The sequence below is a fragment of the Cibotium barometz genome, chromosome 32 (genome assembly GCF_041138505.1).
Source record: "Cibotium barometz isolate CiBa-2024 chromosome 32, ASM4113850v1, whole genome shotgun sequence".
NCBI classification, from domain to species: domain Eukaryota; kingdom Viridiplantae; phylum Streptophyta; class Polypodiopsida; order Cyatheales; family Cibotiaceae; genus Cibotium; species Cibotium barometz.
In genome coordinates this window covers 18,279,212-18,301,719 of record NC_141077.1, presented here as the reverse complement: position 1 = coordinate 18,301,719, position 22,508 = coordinate 18,279,212, and the positions used below count along the sequence as shown (strand labels likewise).

Genomic DNA, 22,508 nt, shown 5'->3' with positions numbered 1-22,508 from the left:
AGAGCGCTGTTGTAAATTTATGTAACAGCAATAGAAATTGCTTAAAATTTTAAAGTAAATCTGGGAAATAATGTTTTCGCTTGTTATTATGTTGAATGAACTTCAAAAATTAAAAACTCATAAATTGAATTGGAAATTTATAGATGGATACCCCGAATCTATCTGGCATTTCTGAACTCTCCCAGAGTCAGGATATGATGGTCTTTGCATTCGAGCACCTCATCAACTCTGCTACGACCCGAGTAAGCAAAGTGAGACTCGCACATCATTTTGAGAGTCTTTACTTTCCTGATCCTATAGAGCAACGTCGGTATATGTGGTTCTTTGGAGGACGATGTATTAATATCAGTACCAATCAACGTTAGAGGCTTAGGTAAAATCTTTCCTTAACCATGATTCTGATAAGGCTAGGGTTTGTTCAGCATGTACAACTCTTTAATCATTCACCCAGGAGCTTCAGAATTTCATGTCGAGTTTTTAGGCTTCTTAGCCGCTTTATCCCTATAGAAGTAGAATTATAGCACCTCTTTCTGTAATGAATCGTGTGTACCATGGCATGTCTCCTTCGCAGTTTTGCTTCTTTATGCATACACGATTGAGGCAGTGACTTTGGAGCCGTGATGCTCTATGTATATATCGAAAACTTTTGATAATAAATAAAGTTTAAAAAAATAAAAATAAAAAATAAAAAAAATAATCCAAATTGCTTTCATGATTGTGAATATGGTTAATCTTGTTCAAGAAGTATGATGAAATAAGAATAAATCGCACAAAATTAAATAATCATAAATCTGTTGTCAAAGTTAAGTTGACAAAAATCTCGTTTTGTCAGAATCATGAGGCGCGTGGCCCGTGCAAGGCAATCGGATCCTCTAACCGATGAGACGAAGAGTTAGATCCAGATGTTCGAAAAGCCCTGCACAGATCCCAACCTGGTCCCTTCTTCAAGGGTGAAGGGGAGCAGTTATGTGAAGTAGTGGAAAAGTGGATTGAGGCTATGGAAGAATACTTTGATGTAACTGGCTACAATGAGAGAAGCAAGATGGCTCTCGCCAGGTTAAATATTGTGGAAACGGCCAGGGTCGCTTGGAGGAATCACTGTGAGACTAACCGTCTCGACCGGAATACCCAGACCTGGACCGATCTTAAAGCATACCTCAAGAAAAGGTTCTGTCCTCCAAGCTTCTTGGAAACCAAAATGAATGAATTCTTAGAACTGAAGTAGGATAGCCGGCGGCGGACAATTGAAGAGTACCATCAGGCCTTTGCCCTTCTCCTCAAATATTCCCCACAATCGGATGAAGAGTAGTTAATGGCAAGATTCATTCGAGGAATGAACGAGCCATTGGACACCTTAGTGAAGAATGCCAAACCTGTCTCAATTTGGCCGAAGTTGTAAGAATGGCAAAGGACTTTGCCAAAGCCTTTGTTGTTAAGGTCCCGCCAAAGCCTGCACCTTCTAATTTTAAAAGATTCCAAACCCCGGGAAGTACTTCAAACTTTCCTCCCCCAAAGAGACAGCAAGGCCCAAATCTGAATCAGGATACTGGGAGATTCAGAAGTGAAGGAAGAACCTTCCCACAGAACACTTTCTCAAGAGCCCCACCTCTTTCAAGGATTCAGAGGGATGAGCTCATAAGTGAGAACCGGTGTTTTGGATGTCAGGGTTTTGGTCACCAGCTAAAAGACTGCCCAACTCCTGCCATGTCAAGGGGACAGGGAAGTCAAGGACTGAGAGTGTAGAGGCTAGCCCCTTCCTATCAGTCAAACATCTCATCAAAATCAGGAAAATCCCAAGAGAACTCTAGCTCATCCATCTGCCTCTGTCCAGAGTAGCCTCAGAACTCCTTCTCAGAATTGGAGTAACGAAAGAGAAAGAGTTTCGCCTCCTCTCAAACTGTAGTAGTCAGAGCAGTCATAATAGCAGAAGTAGTGGAAGAGGAAAGAGGACAGATTTATGCAGCAATTCAAAACCGAGGGCCAAACCATCAATTCTTTGTCATCCATACTCCACCTGAGTATCAAGGTAAGCCTTTTAAGCTTTTAATTGATTCAGGCAGTACTCATTCTTTCATTTCCCCAGGGTGCTTGTGTAAGCTAGTCTTAGAACAGAAATCAAGGAAACCTATGCAAGTTGAATTGGCCAGTGGGAAGATTCTTTTCACTCACCTTGAGACAGATCGTATTCAGTTCAATCTAGATGGGAATTTAACTGACTGTCAGTTCAGAGTCCTACCTTTGGGAGTTTTTGACGGGATCCTTGGAATGGATTGGCTCCACAAAAATCAAGCTGACATTCACTATCATAATGGAACCATTTCCTTCCGTGACCTTCACGGAAGCAAAGTTCAAGGAACCGGAATTTCAGGATCCCTAAGTCTGCAATTAGTAAAAGCTTCTAAGTTACTAAAAGGACTTAGAAAGAAGCAGCTCATTTATGTTGTCAAAATGAGTCCAGTAGTAGACACAAAGTTAAAAGCTAAAGAATCTGAATGGTTAAGTGATTATGATGATTTATTCCTAGCAAAATTAACAAAGATACCTCCAATATGGGAAGTAGATCATGAGATAGAATTGACCCCCGGAGCTCAGCCAGTAGCCATGCGCGTGCGCACGTACAAAATGCCAGTTCTTAAAGCCATCGAACTCAAGGAACAACTTAGACAGTTGTTAGAACAAGGGTTTGTAAGACCCAGTGTTTCACCTTGGGGTGCGCCAGTTCTCTTTCAGAAAAATAAAGATGGAACGCTAAGACTCTGTGTAGACTATAGGGGTCTCAATCAGCTGACAGTTAAGAATAAGTATCCTATCCCCAGAATTGATGAGCTTCTGGACAGGCTAAGTGGAGCCCAGATCTTCACAAATATAGATCTCAAATTAGGGTATTATCAGATCAGGATTAATGAGCAAGATATCCCGAAGACAGCATCAATACTCGGTATGGGCATTATGAATTCACTGTCATGTCGTTTGGATTGACAAATGCCCCAGCTACATTCAATCGCCTAATGTAGGACATTCTCAGAGAACACTTGGATGATTTTGTTCTTGTTTTCTTTGATGATATTCTGATTTACTCAAAGAATGCAGCTGACCATGAAGCTCATGTTAGAAAAGTTCTTGAGATTCTAAGGAAGCACCAACTCTTTGCAAAAAAGAGAAAATGCACTTTCTCTGCGGTGCCGACCATGTTGAATACTTGGGCTTTCTGGTATCCAAAGATGGAATTTCTACAGATTCCGCAAAAGTCCAAGCAGTCATAGATTGGCCTGAACCAAAAATAGTGAAAGAAATCAGGGGATTCTTGGGATTGACTGGCTGGTATAGAATTTTTATACCAAAGTATGCTCTCATAGCTTCCCCCCTGACTAATCTTCTCAAGAAGAATACCCCGTTTCAATGGTCTGCCAGGCTTTAATACTCGTCAATATGGGCATTATGAATTTAAAGTAATGCAATTTGGATTGAGAAATGCCGATGCTACCTTCAATCAATTAATTCAAGAGCACCTAGATGATTTTGTTTTGGTCTTCTTTGATGACATCTTGTTTTATTTTAAAAATAATGATGTCTTTTCTTTATTGATTGTAGTGAATATTTTTAAGGTTTATATTGTCAAAGGACGTAATTTCAACTGACTTGGCAAAGATGCAAGTTGTTATTGACTAGCCAAAGCCAGAGAGAGTAAAGGAAGCTAGGAGATTTTCAAGCTTAATAGGATAGTATTAGATTTTCATCCACTAATATACCGAGATTGCTTCTCCCTTAATTGGGATTCTTAAGGATGATTCTCTGTTTCCATGGACCCTTATGTGCCAAAGTGCCTTTGATAAGTTAAACGTTGCATTGTAACAAATCTTATTTTGGATATTCATCTTAAAAGAATATATACATATGGAAAAGGATACATATATTTACAAAGACAATGTATACTTACTAGTCTTCACATGAAAGTGACATGAGGGTTTTCTTAAAAGTTAGGCTCTTTAAGAGCAAAAGATGTCGTTTTCTTAAAAGTTAGGCTCTTTAAGAGCAAAAGATGTGGTTCTAGTTGTGATTTCGCAAACATTTGCTTATTTAAGGAAAGAGCTAAGATACGTTCTTGAATCCTTGCATTGGCATTCTAGTCAAATCACTATTTCACATAACATATTATCGCATGCATGTAACATGGTTACTCATGTCATGTATATAATTTTATGGGCCAAAGGCCATGGTCAAGTGTAAAAGGACACTTGTAGTGTGAAAAGGGCCCAAGTGTATAAGCCAATGGATATATTTCATTAACTAACTTTTGGAATATAGAATCTTCTCTTAAAGCTAATTGTTGAAGGATCCATCCTTGTGTGCATTCCATGTAATGAATGCTAGGACGTATGCAATCCGTCCCAATTTAGTGTAACCCTTTCTTTTATTGGTATCAGATCCTTACTTTAATCTTCACAAACTCTTGGTTTGATCCTAGTAAGTTTGAGGACTTTCTTGATGATATGCAAAGTTTCTTGATTTTCTTGATTTTGAAAATCTTGATTTAAGCATGGAAGTACTTCATGCTAAGATGCTAGGGCCTGTAGAAACTTTGATTGAGGTAGCATTTATGGCCATGGGGATATTGTCTCAAATAGGCATAAAATGGGTAGAATTTGATCCAAGTTTAAGCAAAAATTGGCCATTTCCATCATTTGGGCACCCTAGACATGGTGAAATGGTGTGGAGTTGTTTTGGTCAAACGTATGTGAAAGGAATTTCAAAACATGGTGAAGAAACATTGGATTGAGCCACCTATGAACTTCATGTGATGCTATGATACTTAGGGTTTTTGAAGTTTCTTAGAGAGCCTTTGCTAGGCAATGGTGATCGAGGGAAATAAGGGGGTTCTTGTTGGGCAACATCAAGCACATATAAACCAAAAATGACATTACATCTACAACATTTTTTCCCTACAGCATGTGTGATTGCTGATGATGGCTCCAATTGGCCATGAATGATTCCTTTCATTAAAATTTAGGTTTCTCTTGCCTCTTCCATGTTCTAGACTTTCTCTTCCATGTGATGAATGATGCATTTCTTTCAATCTTTTTTGTAACCTTGGTTCATGGAGCTAAAATGGGTAAGATTAGGATTAAAATCATCATTCCCCTACTAATCTCCAACAAACTCTTCTAAGATTGCATCAATTAGCATCTAAAAACACAAAAGAAAGCTTTCCTCTTGTCTTCCTCTCCAGTTTTATGTTATGGGGAATCATAGAAGCATTCTTGATCTTGAATAGAATCTCCCTTTCATAAATGCATGACTGAATGATGCTACTCCAACCAAATGATCCTAAATCACATGTTAATGGTATCATTACTCTTCTCTAATCTTGCGCCAAGAATTGACGTAGAAGCCTCATTATGCACAAGTTGGACCATCGAATGAGACTTTTCACCAAGATTGACATTTTCTTGATCTTTTACATGACATCTTGATATTTTCTTGATCTTTTACATGACATCTTAAAGCACTTCACATGAAAATCCATTAAGAATTTCATGATTCCCTTTCTTGTGTCCCGTCCAATTGTTATGCATATCTCATATGGTATATAATAATGAATGGAGATTGAAGGATACTCAAGCAAGTACCATTGGAAGATTATTAAACCATTGAACCAAGCTTACTTCATCATTAACATTAACCCATTTATTGGAATGCAATGAATTGACATACAACTATAAGTGTTGGGATGGTAAGTGGCTTAATTCTCATCTCATTCTAGAATTCATCTATCCTTATATAAGTAAAGCTAGATATGTGGTGAGGGTACCTTTAGCATTGGTGCAGAGGCCAAACGGGAGCATGGCTTAAACCTTTCATGCCGTGAGTGCTTTGTTAAAGAGCGGTATGAAAGGGGATTAAGTACATGGATGTGAAGACATGACCCCAACCCTTGCCATCGGATTTCAACCTTGGTAAGAGGGTGGGAAGAATTGGCTGAGAGATTGACAAATAGCGCTTCGTCGATGCACATTGGTTGAGAGATTGACAAGTAGCGCTTCATCGATGGGCTTTTCAAGATTCTCGAGCAAATCAATGAAAATGCTTTTAGATTGGACATTCCACCTCACTAGCATATACACAACTCTTTCCATATCAGTTTGCTACACCCATTTAAGGGAACTCTTCCACTTATCATGTTTTAGATGACCCACCTCTTTTACAAGAAGACTAAGAAATTTTAGTCCTAGAATCTATCCTTGACCATGACCAAACCACCACTCGTACAAGTACTATTTATCATCGATACTTAATTAAATACAAGAATCACTCTACTGAGAAAGCACAGTGGATACCTGAATCATCGTTGTCCACCTACCGTGCCCTGGTGCCTACCATTCACAGTCGCCTTGATTCCAACTATGTGCACATACTCACTGATTGAGGTAGTGTACATATATCCATTTGTGTGTACAGACTCACCGATTGAGGCAGTACACTATGTGCAAACTCACCAATTGAGGCAGCACACTCGTCGATGATTTCACTTGTTGACTGAGGCAACATGAGTAGATGAAGAAGACTCGCTGATTGAGGCATCTTCATAGCTTATTGAGGTCTGTTGCTTTCCAACCTTGGGTCATGTTATGGATTATAGAAATATTTTTGTGCTATATTTTTCATAGATATTTATTTTTGCTTATTTGCCATGTAGTCAATGACTTACCGCCAGTTACTGGTCGCACCATGTTAGGTAGATAGTCATTGGATATAATCTTGTGCATGTGTTTTTGCTACTAGCAATGGGGGCAGGGCTAGTGCGGGCGGCATGATGATGGATGCACATTTTGGCATCACTATGTTCATGGCGATATTATATTTTTGGCGACATTTTATGTATTGTATTTGTGGCCATCATTATCTTGTACATAAAATGGCAGCACACATATTTATTATGCACATTTGTTACAGGGACATATTTATTCAAATGATTTGCTTACCCTTAGAAGATGGCCCATATTAATTCATGCATGACACTTTGCTAAAGTCAAACAAAGCCCAAAGATGGTTCACATTACTTCATGCATGACACTTTCCTAAAGTTTAGAGGCAAGGCCCAAAGTGGAGTGTAAAAGTCATTTTCGGCTCACAAAATAATATATCTAAATACACTTGATTGAAAATGTGAGCCATCAAGCAAGTGAGGGGAGATTGTATCCAATATGTGTGTTGTGCATCTTCTCTTCATTCATGTTCATGCAGGTTTATTTCTCAATAAGTTATGGTGTTTTAAGAGAGGTGAGTGAGCTTTGTCCATTATTTTATTGAATTTTTGCATGAGGATCACAACCCTCTTGCCAACAGACTAAGGCATGGGAAACCTTTGGATGTATGAGGACTACCTTAATTCACGGTGGTGGAGTTTGGCAAAAACATGGCTCTTCATTTGTCTCATAAGGATAGGGGTTAGTTACAAGGTTGCAGTCCGGGAGTCCCAGTCTATTTGGTAGCTATTGTGCCCCATCCATCCTTGTCCAAGGAGTACTTCTTTGTGCATGGTACCTATAGGCATCACATAGAAATTCCCTTCCAAGCGATTATTCCCAATGTAAAAATGATCCAAGGGATGGAGTTGTGACTGTCTTCTTCTTGAATTCATGCATGTGTGGGTGTCAACATTGCTTCAATGCACACCAAGTTACATGGTACATTAGGTTACGGCTCACACTCGTGTCGACAAGGGAAAGCTTGTGTTCTAGGCCAGTCTCTGTAGTCATCTCCAGCCAGAGTTTGGCGAGCTTCACCTCCCATTCCTCCTCTTCTAGGTCAACAATTGGGGCCACGTTTGTAGAATTGTGGCGGTTGTGAAACATTTCTAGTACACGTTGCATTGTTGCAGCTCAACATATATATAGAAGAAGCAATTTCCTTGCCATCTGCTGGTAGCATATCTTCTGCCTATTCTTGCTGGGAGGATGTCCATAGTTGTAAGAATATGCATTCAATTTTTTGAGTCTTTCGGTTTTGGAACTGAGGCAAACTCCAAAACTTTCACATTCTTCATCCAACATTTTGTGATAGGTTTGGCAGATGTTTATATCAGTGGTGTTATTGGTGGTTATGAAGTCTTTAGCAAATGGTCCACCACTCATAGGATGAGTTTTCCATATTTGTAGGTTCACTTTGAGGGTTTCATTCCTTTTTTGAATGTAAATTTGGTCTGTCCCAATCATGGACTATTCGGGTCTCTCTCATTAAGGTTTGGCCTAGGATGCTCTAGGAAAAGTTCATCACCACAAAAGAGTTTTAGAAACTTAGGCCAAAAGTTTTAATTATCAGATTTTGTAATAACCCCATGGGCTCCATTAATGAGCTTGGTGATCAAGGTGATAGTGTCTAGTGATGGTTTCCCCCACTTCTCCTAGCATTGCTTTTGGTAATGATGCTGACTCCAGCCCCTTTATCTAAGATGACGGTGACTTGGATGTCCTTGTATTTCATAGGTAGGACGTCATTCATGTCATCGCTCTTTCAAAGTAGTGGCCTAGCTTATTCATTGGTATCTTTGGAAAGGCAGGGTGAACAACCCCTACCTTAGTAGGTTCACCATTTTCTAACTTATCTGAGGAGTCTTAAATTGGTTCCATTCCCACTTTTAACTTTCCATCCATCCAATCCTTCAAGTCTTCCCAAAATCTTGTGCTTCCTTGGAGTAGGGAGGAGTATAAATTTACACTTGGAAGGAAAGGAGAGTCCAGCTATGTCTCTGGGTGCTTTTACATTATTACTCACGTAGCTTTCAGGACCGGCAATGGTGTATGGAATGTGTATGGGCCTCGTTGAGTGTGGTACTCTTTGGTCATTATTATCATTATCCAAGAGTTTGGAGGTCATGGCCTCAAAGATTTTGTCCTCATCCCCTAATCCCTATTCTAAGTTTTCTTGGGTCATGGGATGGATTGGTTCTTTCCTTGATCTTCTCCTAAGCATGGTGAAACTGGTTTCCACATTGGCATCCTCTCCAATGGTTGGGACCACTAGAGGTTCAACCTACATTTGAGCTTGGCATACTCTTACCAGTTCTTGCTTCTTCGAGTCAACTTCTTAGGCAAGTTGCTAAGGTCTATGACTTGTTCCTCCAGCTCTTTGGCCAGGCTAGGGATTCACTTCTTCCTTTGAAGAGGATGAAGAGATGTTGGTATAATTGTCTCCTCAACAATTGATCCCTCTTGAACTATCATATGTGGTCTTCCCCTTGTCCTATCTTCTTGGTTCTTTGTCTTCTGGTCTTAGGGGCAACTCTAGCCTGTTCCGAAACTTTATTGGCACCACGCAAGATTTAGGCCAACTTATGCATCCTTTGAGTACTAGGATCTGCAGCCTATCCAGCTTCATGTGATGAGTAATAGCTCTCCTCCTATTCTACGTTCTCATCAACATTGAGAGGAATCATTTGTAACATCCCATCCTTGATACTTAGCAAATTAAGGCTTCTACCTGGTTTATGTTCATGGGCTGACTTGGATTGGATGCTCTTAACAAGAAATCCTTGTACATGTGGTCAATGCCACAACCTATGTAGAGTGCTACTAAAGGTTGGGGGTTGGTTGGTGTGGACGTCATCGCCTTCTTGATGGGACACTCTACCACATGGTGGGGTCCCTTGTAGTGGTATCATTATAATGGCATGCAAGAACCTAGGGCATTGATTTGCTTCCCCCTATTCGATTGCACTACTGCGGCTATATAAATTTCATAGACACTATCGCCCTGTTGAACATAGCGGCTTAGTATTTGGTTTGGTGTGGGGCTCTAAGCCTTTAATGGTTCTAGGTAGTTAGCATCTCTAACTATTCCCTCGTAGAGAGAGAGAGAGAGAGCTATGGAAAGCTCAACCTCTACTTCTATGCCATGGTGAGTGAGAGCATGTAAGGATAGGTAAAGGAAGGAGAGATGGAGAAGAGATCATATAATAACACCATCACTCACCCACACAATCCCTAAGCATACATGTAACAAAGGAGAAGAAGAGCAAGGCATGCAAGAAACTCAATCACAAGAGCAAGAAGGCTCAAATTTAATTGCAAGAATGGGATTATGTCTTTTATCATTAGTCAAAGTGGCTTATATATAATACTCATTTGAATAATGGCCAAGCTAATTTCCTAGCCTAAATGTACATCACCAACATTACACAAGTCATAAGCTCAGTGTTTGATTATCTTTCGGTATTACATGTCGTAAGCTCAAAGATTTCCCATAATCATTTTATATGAAGCACATTGTGTGGTACAAAAATATGGTTAGAAGAAGTTTCTCCATATGTGGAGTAATGTTAGCCAATGTTTTCCATAATTATTTAATGAAGTGCATTGTGCGGTACAAAAATATAGCTAGAAAAAGTTTGTGTGTGTGTTGTGTTAGATAATGTGGTTAACATTTGGAAATATCAGCACAATTCAAGCTTACCTTTATCCATGGCGATACGTGGTAAAGAGGATCCCACCAACTCTTATGGATCTATATGATGCTCATTTGCAAATGGTTACAAGGCTCCTCCTAGAAAGCTCCTCAACTTGAGAACTTTACTTCTCCATCAAAATACCTTCCCCACAAAGTCTTTATCCCTTTAACTCCATTCTCACTATCAAAAGAATAGGCTAACTTCACCACCTCAATTACTCACCACTCTGAAATATTTTCCTTCTTATACCATGTTGACACTACTATCAACATAGATTAAATCTTACTCTGGCAAGGGTAACCCATCGTAACCTTTAACATCAATAGACCCTTTGCCCAAGCAAATAGCCTCTCCATCTGCCACCATTGATAATAATGACATGCCCTATATATTGACATTACCTTATAAAGAAGTTTCTACTCCAAGGTCCCCTCTTCAACAAACCTTGCCAAAAGGAGTCAACGGTTTCTATCACAAAAATCTCATCACCAATAGCCCCTCTTGAAAATAAGCCTAAGTTATCGAAGATAACACCAAAGGTCATTATCACAACAATTGATCCATCTAAGTGACTCTCACCATCCGCAAACCAATTGACCCATCCAAGTGACCTCACCATCGACAAACCACTCTCATAAAGACCCACGCCTCATCACCCACGTTTTCAATTAACCTTGCAAGTCAAAAGAAAGCTTTCATGCCTCTTCGTAATTTTAACTTCAATATCAGCTACTACTACACCAAGAGTCCTCTTGAATCACTTTAAGGCAGTACATTATATTTCTTCTTGTAAGAGCTCAAAATATATTCATATATAAAAATATAAAAAAGAACATGGGATAAAGAATGTAGGGATAGGTCCAATTCAAGATTAATTCAAGCTTATTTGACAAGTCCTAAAAACAAGGAAAGTAACATCCAAGAAGGTTAATCTAGATCGCTTCAATGTATCAAATGAGAACCTGCGATTCACTCTCTCATTTCTGATAATTGTGTCAACGTTCCTGTAGACCCCCCATATCTTCTCCTCCATTTCTAAATAAGCCTTCTAATCATTCCTGCTAGCTCAAAATAAACAATCTAACTCTTCTTGGGATGCAAAAAAAAAAGAATACAATCACACTCGTAGAAATCCCCACCTTGTGTACTAACTTCATCATTTACTAACTAACATTCCCCATTCCTTCCAGAGTAATAATGACCATTGAACATTCATGCAACATCGTAAGTGTCAATAATATCTTCTCAAATCTCCCCAACAGTCTTCTTCTTGATCAAGAATGCGATTGCCATATCAGGAAGGGGGGAATGTTAGCCAAATTGGGGCTAACAAGAGTTGCCACTATAATTCTACATCAAATAGCAAGAAAAAAGGCACTAAAAGCATGTATGATCAATCATGGACAAGTGTCAAAGGTGAAACACACTTTGAACGCAAATTATAGCCGTCAAAAGAAATTAAGGAACGTGTCCAAAAAGAATGGCTAAACAATGGTAAAAAATCATAAAAACATCGTTTAGAATTAATCCAAACAGAAATATCCACTAATATGAGATATAATCATATTAATAATATGCGAATAACCCGCATCTATCTAATGTTAGCACGAGAAAACGTACATCAACATTAAATAACCCTCGAAAATATTCTCGAGAAAAAGAATTATCATGAATTTTTTCTAATTTTCTCTAATTTAATAGGGCCTCAAAATACGATAATTTTGAATTCCACCAAACCTATCTTATGGCATTCCAAACCTATATTTTTCCAGAGAATTTTTAACAATTAATTTTGCCAAAATACCATTGATATTTAAAAAATACCAATTTTTAGGACTTCTAAAAATAATTTCTAGAATATTCTTAATTCTTCCTGAGAATCCCATCGTTCATGGAATTTTCAATTCCGCCCGGTAATTCTCAAATCCAATGAAAATTTATAATTTTAATGGATTTTCTAAATTTTTGGGCCAAAAATATATATTTTAAAGAAATTTGAATGGTCACAGGCGCCCGAATGGACACACCACATACGCATTTAGAATACAAACGGTCAAAAATTTTTGGAATCCCAATGGTTTTCTCGGAATACAGAAAGCCAACAATTTTGGGAAAATAAAAAGACCCAAAAAAATCAATTTTCCTCTATTTTTAAGGCTTTTTCCAAGCTTTGTTTTTGAAAAAAATTCAAAAGTTTTTTTTAAAAATTAAAAAACTCATTAAAAAATAAATAAAAAAAGCAAAGCTTAATAAGCTTTATTCAAGGCTTATGGAAAAAATTTTTAGGGGGGCGGGGGGACGTTTTTCAGCCGGCGGCGGCGGCTGCTGATACGCAGCCCCCTCCCCCGCCTGTGCGCAGGAATGAGAGAGGGTTCTCTCTCTTCCCTCTCCACTCTCCTCTCTCCTTCACTCCATTTCCATGGCACCTCTCCACCCCCTCCTTCTCTGTAAATCAGAGGGGAGGATTAACATTTGATTATTTTTTATTAATCTTGTTAATCATAATTAACTCTTAATTATGATTAATATTAATAAAAAATGTTCTTCTTTAAGAGGTGTTTATACACGCGAGAGGAAAATAGAAGAAAATTCAGAAGTGAGCGACGAAGAGGGTCCCACACACACGGGAGAGCATTCAATGCATCAAGATGCTACCCCCTAATGCATTTTAGCAGAAAATCGGTAAAAATTTGATCGCATACCCGCAGAAAAACCCACAAAAATGTATAAAAAATATATTTTTAACCTTAAAAATACTCAAAAAATTTCTTAAAAAATTAGAATTTTTTTAAAAAAATTCTAGAGATTTAAAGAATCCATTCTACCAAAATTATCCACAATAAAATATGTGGTATTTTTGTAAAAATTTCCATTAATGCTTATTTTAAACCACAAAAAATAGCATTAAACTCACGAAATTCCCCCGCAATGTCGATTCGTCCATTGAACACGTGTTCCAATCGCCATATCGACGATCCACATGCAAATCATCAACACAAATCAATAAAATAATATTTTTATTAGTAAATATTAAAATTTACTTCAAAAAAATACCAAAAATTATAATAAAAAAGAAAAATCAATAACAATTAACTAGAGATTGCTTTGATACCACTGTTAAAACCCTAAGATCTTCTCTAGATAATTGTTATGCATAAACATGCATAAATCAGGCATAAACTCATCCACTCGACCACCCCCGAGCCCAAGGGATGCACACATGAAATATAATGAAATACATCATACCTTTACCTTGATGTCCCATACCATCAAGAGGTATAACTCCAATCCAATAGCATGTAGCTATAGTGTGAAATGGTAGGTGAGTAGATATGATCCTCTACACAAGAGACTATAGCCTAAGCCTCCAAGCCTCAAGCTTTTCTTGAGTATGCCCCATGCCCCTATTATATACGAGGGCCCTCAAGTGACTCTTGACTCTCCATTTCCCATGTGTGACCCTTGGATGCCTGACCCTAACATTAACCCTTAAGGTTAATCCTAACCCATGCTCCACTAGAGCTTGTTCCCATGCTCCCATGCTCACAAGCCTAATGTGGGTTAGCCTCCTAGTATATGCACACATAATGTGCATATAACAGAATGATGAAAAAATGTCATAAGAATTTACCAGGAACCATTTTTCCTTGGGCATCTTGCCTATATTTTGATGAACCACACTATGGACACTCATGAAGAGTGGCGTATTCTTCCAAAAAGAGAATATAATTCTTCACACAAGCATGTTGTGAAGAGTGGTGTACAAGGATTTGGAGTTTCTTGTCCCATGGGGTTGAGTTATGCAGTTTCTAATGACACTTATCATATGCATTTCTAACTTTGCGACTACAAGCTTGTCACAACTGAGGGCACATATTGTGATTGCTCTTGTGAATCCCTCTGGTTTGACACAGTCTATTCCATTGGCTCTTTACCCTTTCCTATGTTCCACGTTCCTTGTCTAAATAGAGAGGAAGTGAAGCTTGGTTCCATGGTGAAGAAGCTTCTATAATGGGCTCCTTGAGAGGTTGGGACTCCTGCTTGCACTATATGTCCTTGCTATTAGGGTGTTTTGTGTGATACGTGTCCCTAAAGGTATAACAAAAGAGACGTCTTAATTACCATAATTGTGGTTGTTTGTTGGCTTCTTGGCAAAGGCCAACTTGGGCAAACCCAACTTATTAGGATTGACACCAAGGGTTTGAAACATTATGGCATCCGATATATGATTCAAGCACTTCCTGAGAGAGTGACACTTAAGTTTCCTTGCCATGTTCATGCTCCTTCTTACCAAAGCTTCATCCAAACACATAGGGTGGTTTAATACCCTTTTCCACGAAGTTGATGGCGTTTACTGAGCCAGTGGTGAATCTTGAGTTTGGAGGACCATGGTGGTAGCTTCCCTTTCAAGGGGTCCTCCATTCACGTCCGTAGTTAGTTAGCTTATCTTGTCCTAAATGTCCTCACCCGAGCCAAAGGAGTTCTACCTTCTTAACAAGGAAGCACTCTATTGAGCTTGGATTGAAGGCTCTGGTTGGATTTGAGAAAGTGTGATTTGATGCGCTACAATCAACTAGTCTGGATTGAAGGGCTTCACTCTGGTGAAATGGTCTCTTAGTGCTTTCTGAAGCAGGTCTAAAAATGAATTCAAATACGTATGTTCTACTCAAGCTACAAAATATAAGTTCTTTCATTTTTCTTTTATGAGTTTAAATTATTTTGATTTTTTGAACTTATTTATAATAAAAAAACTAAGCTCGTGTCTTTAGACTCATGTCTCTAAGCTCAGGCTTTTAGACTCTTGTCTCTAGGCTCGCATATGTAGGCTCATGTCTCTAGACTCATATCATAATTGGTGGACTCACATCTCTGGAGTCACGCCTCTAGATGCGTTTATAGGCTCACACCTTTTTTGTATGAACTTGGCTCATATATTTAATTTTTATGAAATAGGCCTACTTGGGTACGGATTTTAATAAAATATGTATATGATAAGATTGGGAGCAATTATTGGATAATAATTATACTTAATGTTTTAAAAATTACCTTGAAAATTATAGTTGGTATAGATTATATGACAAAATAATCCTTAAAAATTATAATTGGATATATTATATGACAAGAAAATTCTTTAAGGACATGAGTAGGTATGTCGTTACAAGTCTTCAAGGTAGTTTTAATTGGTAACTACAATATTAATTATAAATACCTCTAGACTCATGTCTATTGACTTACGCCTCCAAACTCATAACTCATGTGTCCAGACTCATGACTTACGTATACAAGCTCCTGTGTGTTCTCACATCTCCGAGATCACATGTATTAACTCACGTCTTTTTTTGCAAGATTGTAGACTCATGTCTCTTAACCCAAGACGTGATTTTAGCCTAGTTTTTGGAGTTTTTTTGTGACTTTTTGAACTTGATGAGGAGTTATTTAAGATTCTTAATCCTTGTTAATAATGATTGTGTGAGTGATTAAGTGTTTTTTTTAAATCTTTTGCTTATTGTACATGCTTCTAAGCTACCAATTCTAACAATACATGAACAAAAATTAAAAAATGCATGAGTTAAAAATCACTTCTCCTCCTTTCCAATTCACACCTAATGGACCTTGGAGATTATGTTTTTGAAGTGGATTCCACTTCTAATCATGATTGCTAAGCTATTCCTTGACTTAATGCAACAAAATCAAAGCCTTATGAACTTCAAAATTATATAAAAGACCAATGAAATTAAGGTTTCAACTTCCAATGTATACACATAGAATGACCTAACATTATGCAAATAAGCTTTAAAACAACATGAAAAACCTCCTCCTAAACACACCCAAAGCTCCAAAATCATATGCATTAGAGTGTAACCTACAAACTGACATTGGACAATATTGAGTGATTCCAGTAGCTTGAATGGATGGAAGAATGAAGCTAAGCTCTAGGCTAATCCCCATTGACAGTGCTAAATATGTTTAGGTCAAGTGCATATTTATCTTAGCCTTGCCAAAATATGTGTCCTTGGGTCTTACCATCGAGTCATAATGTAACTCCTTGATGTTTGATGCGTTAGCTCATCTATCACACCCTCACTCCAAAGTCACATCGAAATACTCCATGGCTATAGGGGTGAAGGTAGAGCTCTCTATGCCTAGATGAAGGCAAGAAGAGAATGTCCTTCGCGGTGGCCTTCTCTCAAAACAAATAGAATAGAAAAGAAGCTAATGGAAGAGAGGAACATATTATCAACAAACATATCTATCAAGCATCCATCAAGCATGCAATATTCAATAGAGCACAAGCAAGAGTAGAGAAGAGGAGCTCACAAGTATTCTATTGCAAGGAAACGAATGTCTATTGCTTAGACTCAAAATAGATTCATATGCAAGTGATTAGTTTTTCCACTAAGCTGATCAAATCTTAAAAATGATCTAGTCACTATTAGATTTTCCCTATTTGACATTAAGCTCATGGAATAGTCGATTTATATGTTTCAACATTATCATATAAAAGATAAGTGTATGTTCGAGTGGGTAAGATAATAAAACACCTTACAAAAGGATAGGCCAATGAAACCATGATAACTAAGAGGGTGGTTAACATAATCAAAACTCCAATCAAATTGAATATCCATAACCTAACTTATAGTGCATCTAAGCTCTTTAACAGCATGCTGACTAGAAATGCCTTGCTTAACACTTCTCTTTGCTTTTTCTTTTTCTGTTTGTTTGTGTGTATTGGCTAGGAATGCATTATAGAGTGCATTGTTCTATGAGAAAAGGAGTGGGCGCTTAAAAACAACCACAAAACATATGGTGGAGCTCGTACATTGTATCTTCCACCATCTCTAATGCATTAATAAAAAATTTCGAGGGTACTTATTCACTCTAATGCATCAATAAATTTTTTTGAAGAATGCTTGTCTTCGATTTTTCGACGAAAACCTTAGCTTCACTAAGGTTCCAAATGTTAGTAGTAAGGTCGTTCATCCATAAACCTTACAATTTATTTTTAAACCATAAAGAAAATACAAAACAATAAGGATTAAAGTGTTTTACAAAACACGATTGTTTCCCATGGAGGGAATAATCAAATAGAAAACTATGATGATGTGTAGTGTATTTATAAAGGGTATAAGCAAGACAAGAGGACGTACATACAGCCAAAGCTAGAATCCAAAAATCCACTCAAGTATATAAACCAAATATGAAACCTATAGAAACCTAAAGGATACAAGCTTCTTCCTAAGACCAAAAAATTTAGACACTTCTAGTGATAGTGGTATAAATTCATCTCCATCAACAATGACTTTTTTGAATTTCAGTGTTCTTTCCCAGACAGAAAGATATGACATACTGTAGTTTTGTTGTGACTACACTTCTTGATCATCATCAATGACAATGGGATTTCCATCACTTCTTAGCTATGTGCTATGGTTGCCATGCAAATTCTGTACTCTCTCACCATCTTCACTTTCGTTATCTTCATGTTCTTTGTTAGATTGTGCATGCACTAGATTGAAATATTTTACATTGGGGGTATCTGCAAAGAAAATTTATTCTACCCACTAGGTGAGGTGAGGACGCCTCATGACTTTCCAAATTGCAACAGATCTTCTCTGCCTTAAAATTATCCATGATGCTACCGAGTAATATTTTCCTGTGCGGACCATTTTGAGAAGAGTGCTCTGGAGCGAAGCACCAAGCTTGTTGGCTATGTAATTATCTAAGCCCGCTCAAACAGATTGACGAGTGACAAGCAAACTTTATTCTTCCAGTCTGCCTATACATATAGAACATACAGTTGGCGTCCTCGCATTATCTCCTCACTGGAGATATTGGGCAAGAACTTCTTGAAATGGGACTTGTGTAAGTCCTTAATGCAATACCCTATCATGCCTTCGAATGTATGCATTTTAATTTGCCTAAGATCTCTACACATCACTAAAGCACTCTATGGTTTGAAGAATTCGGACCCTAAATATCGTTTTATGGTTTTGCCTATACTTATGAGGGATGGAGCCATTAAACTCACAATCATTTGAAAATGTAAGTGGTTCAAAGTACCACCTTTCTCTAGTGCAAACATCGCTTTTAAACAATCCATTCTTATAAACTCTTCCATTGGTTCCCAACATGACAGTTTTATGTCTCCATTCTCGATAGCCACGATTATCGATACTTCGAAAAGCTTCATCTTCTTCTCTAGCAAGAATAGGGGTATCTTGTGGAGACAAAGGGCTCCAAGTCTGAATTTTTTCACTTGTCATGGGTTGTTTGCCTTTTGTGTTGCGCTATGTGGATCCTGCAAAAAATAAGGGCCATCACACGTCAATGTATATGCAGTTAACAATTTCTTTTTTATGTAGTGCATGCAAAGGTTGCATATGAAACGACGACTACTGAAGGCTCGAATTTTGAATAAAAGAACTCAAATACGGATGAGGTTTTACTTTTAAACGACGAATATATTCTCAAGGCTGCAATTAATTAATTATCATGTTAAGGTTGCATGTGAAGCAACGAGTTCTGAAGGCTTTGATTTTAAACTAAAAGAATTGAAATACAAATAGAGCCCTACAATGAGTAAAAAATAAAAAACGACTAATTAGGTGGTGTGAGGATATTCAACTTTTTAGCGAAAATATTCGAAAAACAAATGTTTTCTAAAACCTTAATGAGACAGTTGAACGGCTACTTACGCACCTTTTCTCGCGTCCACATCAAAAGGTCGTCATTCAACTACCAATCCATGGCTCCTCTTGGTGACTGCAAAATTGATCGCTCGTTTGCCAAGCCTAGAGTAAATCAATCACTCCTCTTCCGCTGTTGACTGCAAATTAAGGAGCAGCCTGCGAGCGCCTGTATATTACGCTCAGCCTATGACCGCGTGGGGCCAAAATTGAAAACACAGGTGCGATTTCTGTCTACATTGCAACCCATTATAGAGACATGCACTTAGCAGTTATGGAGGATTTGGCCTTGGGAGAGCCGGTGAGGACGTTGAAGAGGGAGAGCTTGACGAAGGCGGAGGAGAAGGTGGGAGAGGAAGTTTAATACCATGAAGGTGGGATTTTCTCTCTCTCATCCAGTCATTCATTTCTCTCTCTCTCTCTATTCTGTCGATTAAGCACCTACAACCTTTAAAACACGACTAATGTTGCTTCTTAAAGGAGGAGGAGTAGTATGAAATACACACTAGAGGATTGAGCTCTGTGCTTCACCACATGCAAATTACTGGGGACAGTGGATGTGGATGGCTACTACGAAACTGCTTCTGCTCGTGGCGGATTGGAAGTTGATGGATCACGGTCATGAGAAGAGGACGAAGGATGGCAATCCATTTGGTTTTTCTCTTAGGAGCCATAAGACTGACGACTAACAAAGCTAGGATAACAGAGGGCAGATGACAAACTTAAAAAAACAGAGCTCACATGACAAGGTTGATGAACAAGATAACTTGAATTGTCATTAAACAGGCGATTGCCAACTCGGAAAAAGTTAGAAACCACTGATAAAACAACATGCCAACCAGTCCATAACTTGCCATAGAAAAGAAATCCTACAATTGTCAAGAAGCTCCATACCATCCACTACACGAGAGAACTCCAATAACCAAGCATGCATGTCAGTTATATTGAGAAGGTCCAAAAACCAAAGGCGAAATCACATGCACAGAGGCACAGATCGTTCGAGAAGACCGTCAGCAGCAGCAAAGAAAATGGATCGATATCTTCAATGGTTTTCAGAACGTATCAAGAGAGGAAAGACATCTAAATAACATCAATTGCACTCTTGAATCGCTTGCTTTTCAGTTAGCATGGACATTCATTGACTATGCAATTGAATGCTTTTACAGTTTCTCAAGCCCAACAGTACATGAAAGTCGTTTCTATTCTGAATTATTAACACCATTCTTTATGTTTTGAAAAATTGTGGGCTGATGGAACACACTGAAGATCGAGCTTGTAAACTGAGTGCCTAAGCTACAATCATAAGATTGGCTTGTATGTAAAGACATGTACATGCATAGACCATGCACAATTTTGTACACTCAATGCACCTGCATTCTGGCCAAAAAACATCCATGGGCTTATGCCACGCGCAAATTTATTACATAAAACCCTGCATTACCATACATTCAGGAAAAGTTCAAGGAATGAAATCACAAAACACAACAGCTAGCTTGAAATTGGTTCATAACCATGTGGTGTCCACCAGCATAATGATGTACTGGATTTATCTGTATCAAATCTCACCACAATATCCCACAGAGTCAACATGAACTCTCACAAGATTACAATTCCAGCTGATGCTTCAAAACTTTCTATATGAGAATCATTAGCCATGAGGCTAGCAGAAACCCATTGCCATCAGTCTCCCAGAAAACACTGTACACCTGGTACCAAAACTAGTTTGTTATGTCATGTAAACAAATATACCCAGTGTTGCATGGCAGCTCTTATTGTCTCCAATTTTCAAAGTTTTCCTTTTTAATCATAAAGGAACTCGCTCCTCGATGTCCACCACCCCCATAAGCCTGTAATGAGAAAATTCAAAGTTGTGCATAAAAATGAGGTGTAGAATACACTGAACTTTTACTTGGTTACACTAATGTGGACACCTTTTCTAAAGAGTTTCTATTGTTCCACAAGGTCAGATTCATTTGTATGCATGGAAGTCATCCATCTCACAATGTGGATTTTTTTCCGAAACATGTCTCATGTATCAATAATCATGACCCTTGTCTTCTTGAGGAAAGCTTATACCTTCCTCTTCTTCTCATTTTCTATCTTGTCAAAGATTCTTTATTGTGCTTGTTTGCAGGACTCCTTTATAAGGTGGGGCAACCTTAGATAGGGAAGGCTAGGGAAGCAGAGAAAGAGAGAAAAGATCAGCCATCAGCTGCACAGGGAAGTCCTATGAAAGGGTTGTGACTATGTACAGAAGATTGCCAGTACTGTACGGAAGAACTGCCTGGCTATGTACAGAAGATTGCCAGTAGTGTGAAAAAGGGACCCTCTAGACTGAAGATTCAGGTGGCATGTGCATACGCATAGATAACTTGAGAACTCAAGTTCACAAGCATCCCATAAAAATGTATGAACAAAATATCATCAACATAAGCTTGTGTTTCAATGCATTGAAAGGCTCCTATGAAAGAAGTACCTGAGAAATTTCTGTTGTATCTTCGCCTTCAATGCCTCGGAGGCTCACTTTCAACATGGATGGGCCTATTTCTTTTACTCTGTACACAACAGCTCCTATGGGCCTGCATAGTACACAAAAATCCGTAGCGTATCCCTGTTTTTAAGTGTGCAATGCAATGCTTTCTTAATTTCAATATAACACTATTTGTGTGTATTTGTGTGTCTCACTTTCTGTTTTTACTGGGCAAGCCTACTTCTCTTTTATTTTGAGAACAAGACTTCAAACATAACAAACCAAAGAAGTGACACCCCTGATCACAGAGTAAAGTTATTCCAGAACATGATACTACTAGTCCATGCCATGACAACCATAGTCACAACAAACGTTTCAAGGTTTTGAAGGTTTCATCCGTCGCTAAAAAAACCGCAGGTTTCGAATAATTATACACACTTTTTGGGCAGTAATTTCAGTAAGCCTTCTTTCCATGAGGATGGCAAGCATCCAACATTCCAGAAGTGATTCACCTAAGCAAAATTGGCGATCTCAAAGTATCCCAGAACGTTTGAAATAACTCCACTGTCAAACCATCCCAGCCTGGAGACTTCGATTTACCTAGGCCTTTTAAAGCATCATGCAGTTCTACATCTGTGAAGGGCTCATCCATATTGTCAGCCACTTGACATGTAATGATAGGCACAACCTGATGTAAGAAAAGTTCTCATGCATCAAGAGCCTCTCTTGAAAGCGGGAGAGGGGCAACGAAAGCGCGAGAAAAGTAATCATGGCAAGCCTTTGCAAGCTGTGTTTTTGTGCATGTCCATGTACCATCTATTCTTTTGACTCTTGTAATGCATTGTTTTTGCCTCGAAGCATGGAGACCTTTGAAAAAGAGTTTGACGAGCATCCTTTAACAAGTAATGGC

General features: G+C 38.4%; 1 protein-coding gene across 4 annotated transcripts in view; it reads right to left on the bottom strand.

Annotated features, from left to right (window-relative positions):
• Nucleotides 1–20,523: 20,523 nt before the first annotated feature.
• Nucleotides 20,524–22,508, bottom strand: part of LOC147619891 (DHHA1 domain protein) — a 54,566-nt gene continuing 52,581 nt past the window's right edge. For all 4 annotated transcript variants that reach the window (XM_086825751.1, XM_086825750.1, XM_086825753.1 and 1 more), the window contains 2 exons: nucleotides 21,605–21,707; nucleotides 20,524–20,975 (listed from right to left, as the gene is read on the bottom strand). In XM_086825751.1, coding sequence (XP_086681877.1) covers nucleotides 20,898–20,975; nucleotides 21,605–21,707 — 181 coding nt within the window. In that variant the 3' untranslated portion in view covers nucleotides 20,524–20,897. The remainder of the gene's footprint in view (nucleotides 20,976–21,604; nucleotides 21,708–22,508) is intronic.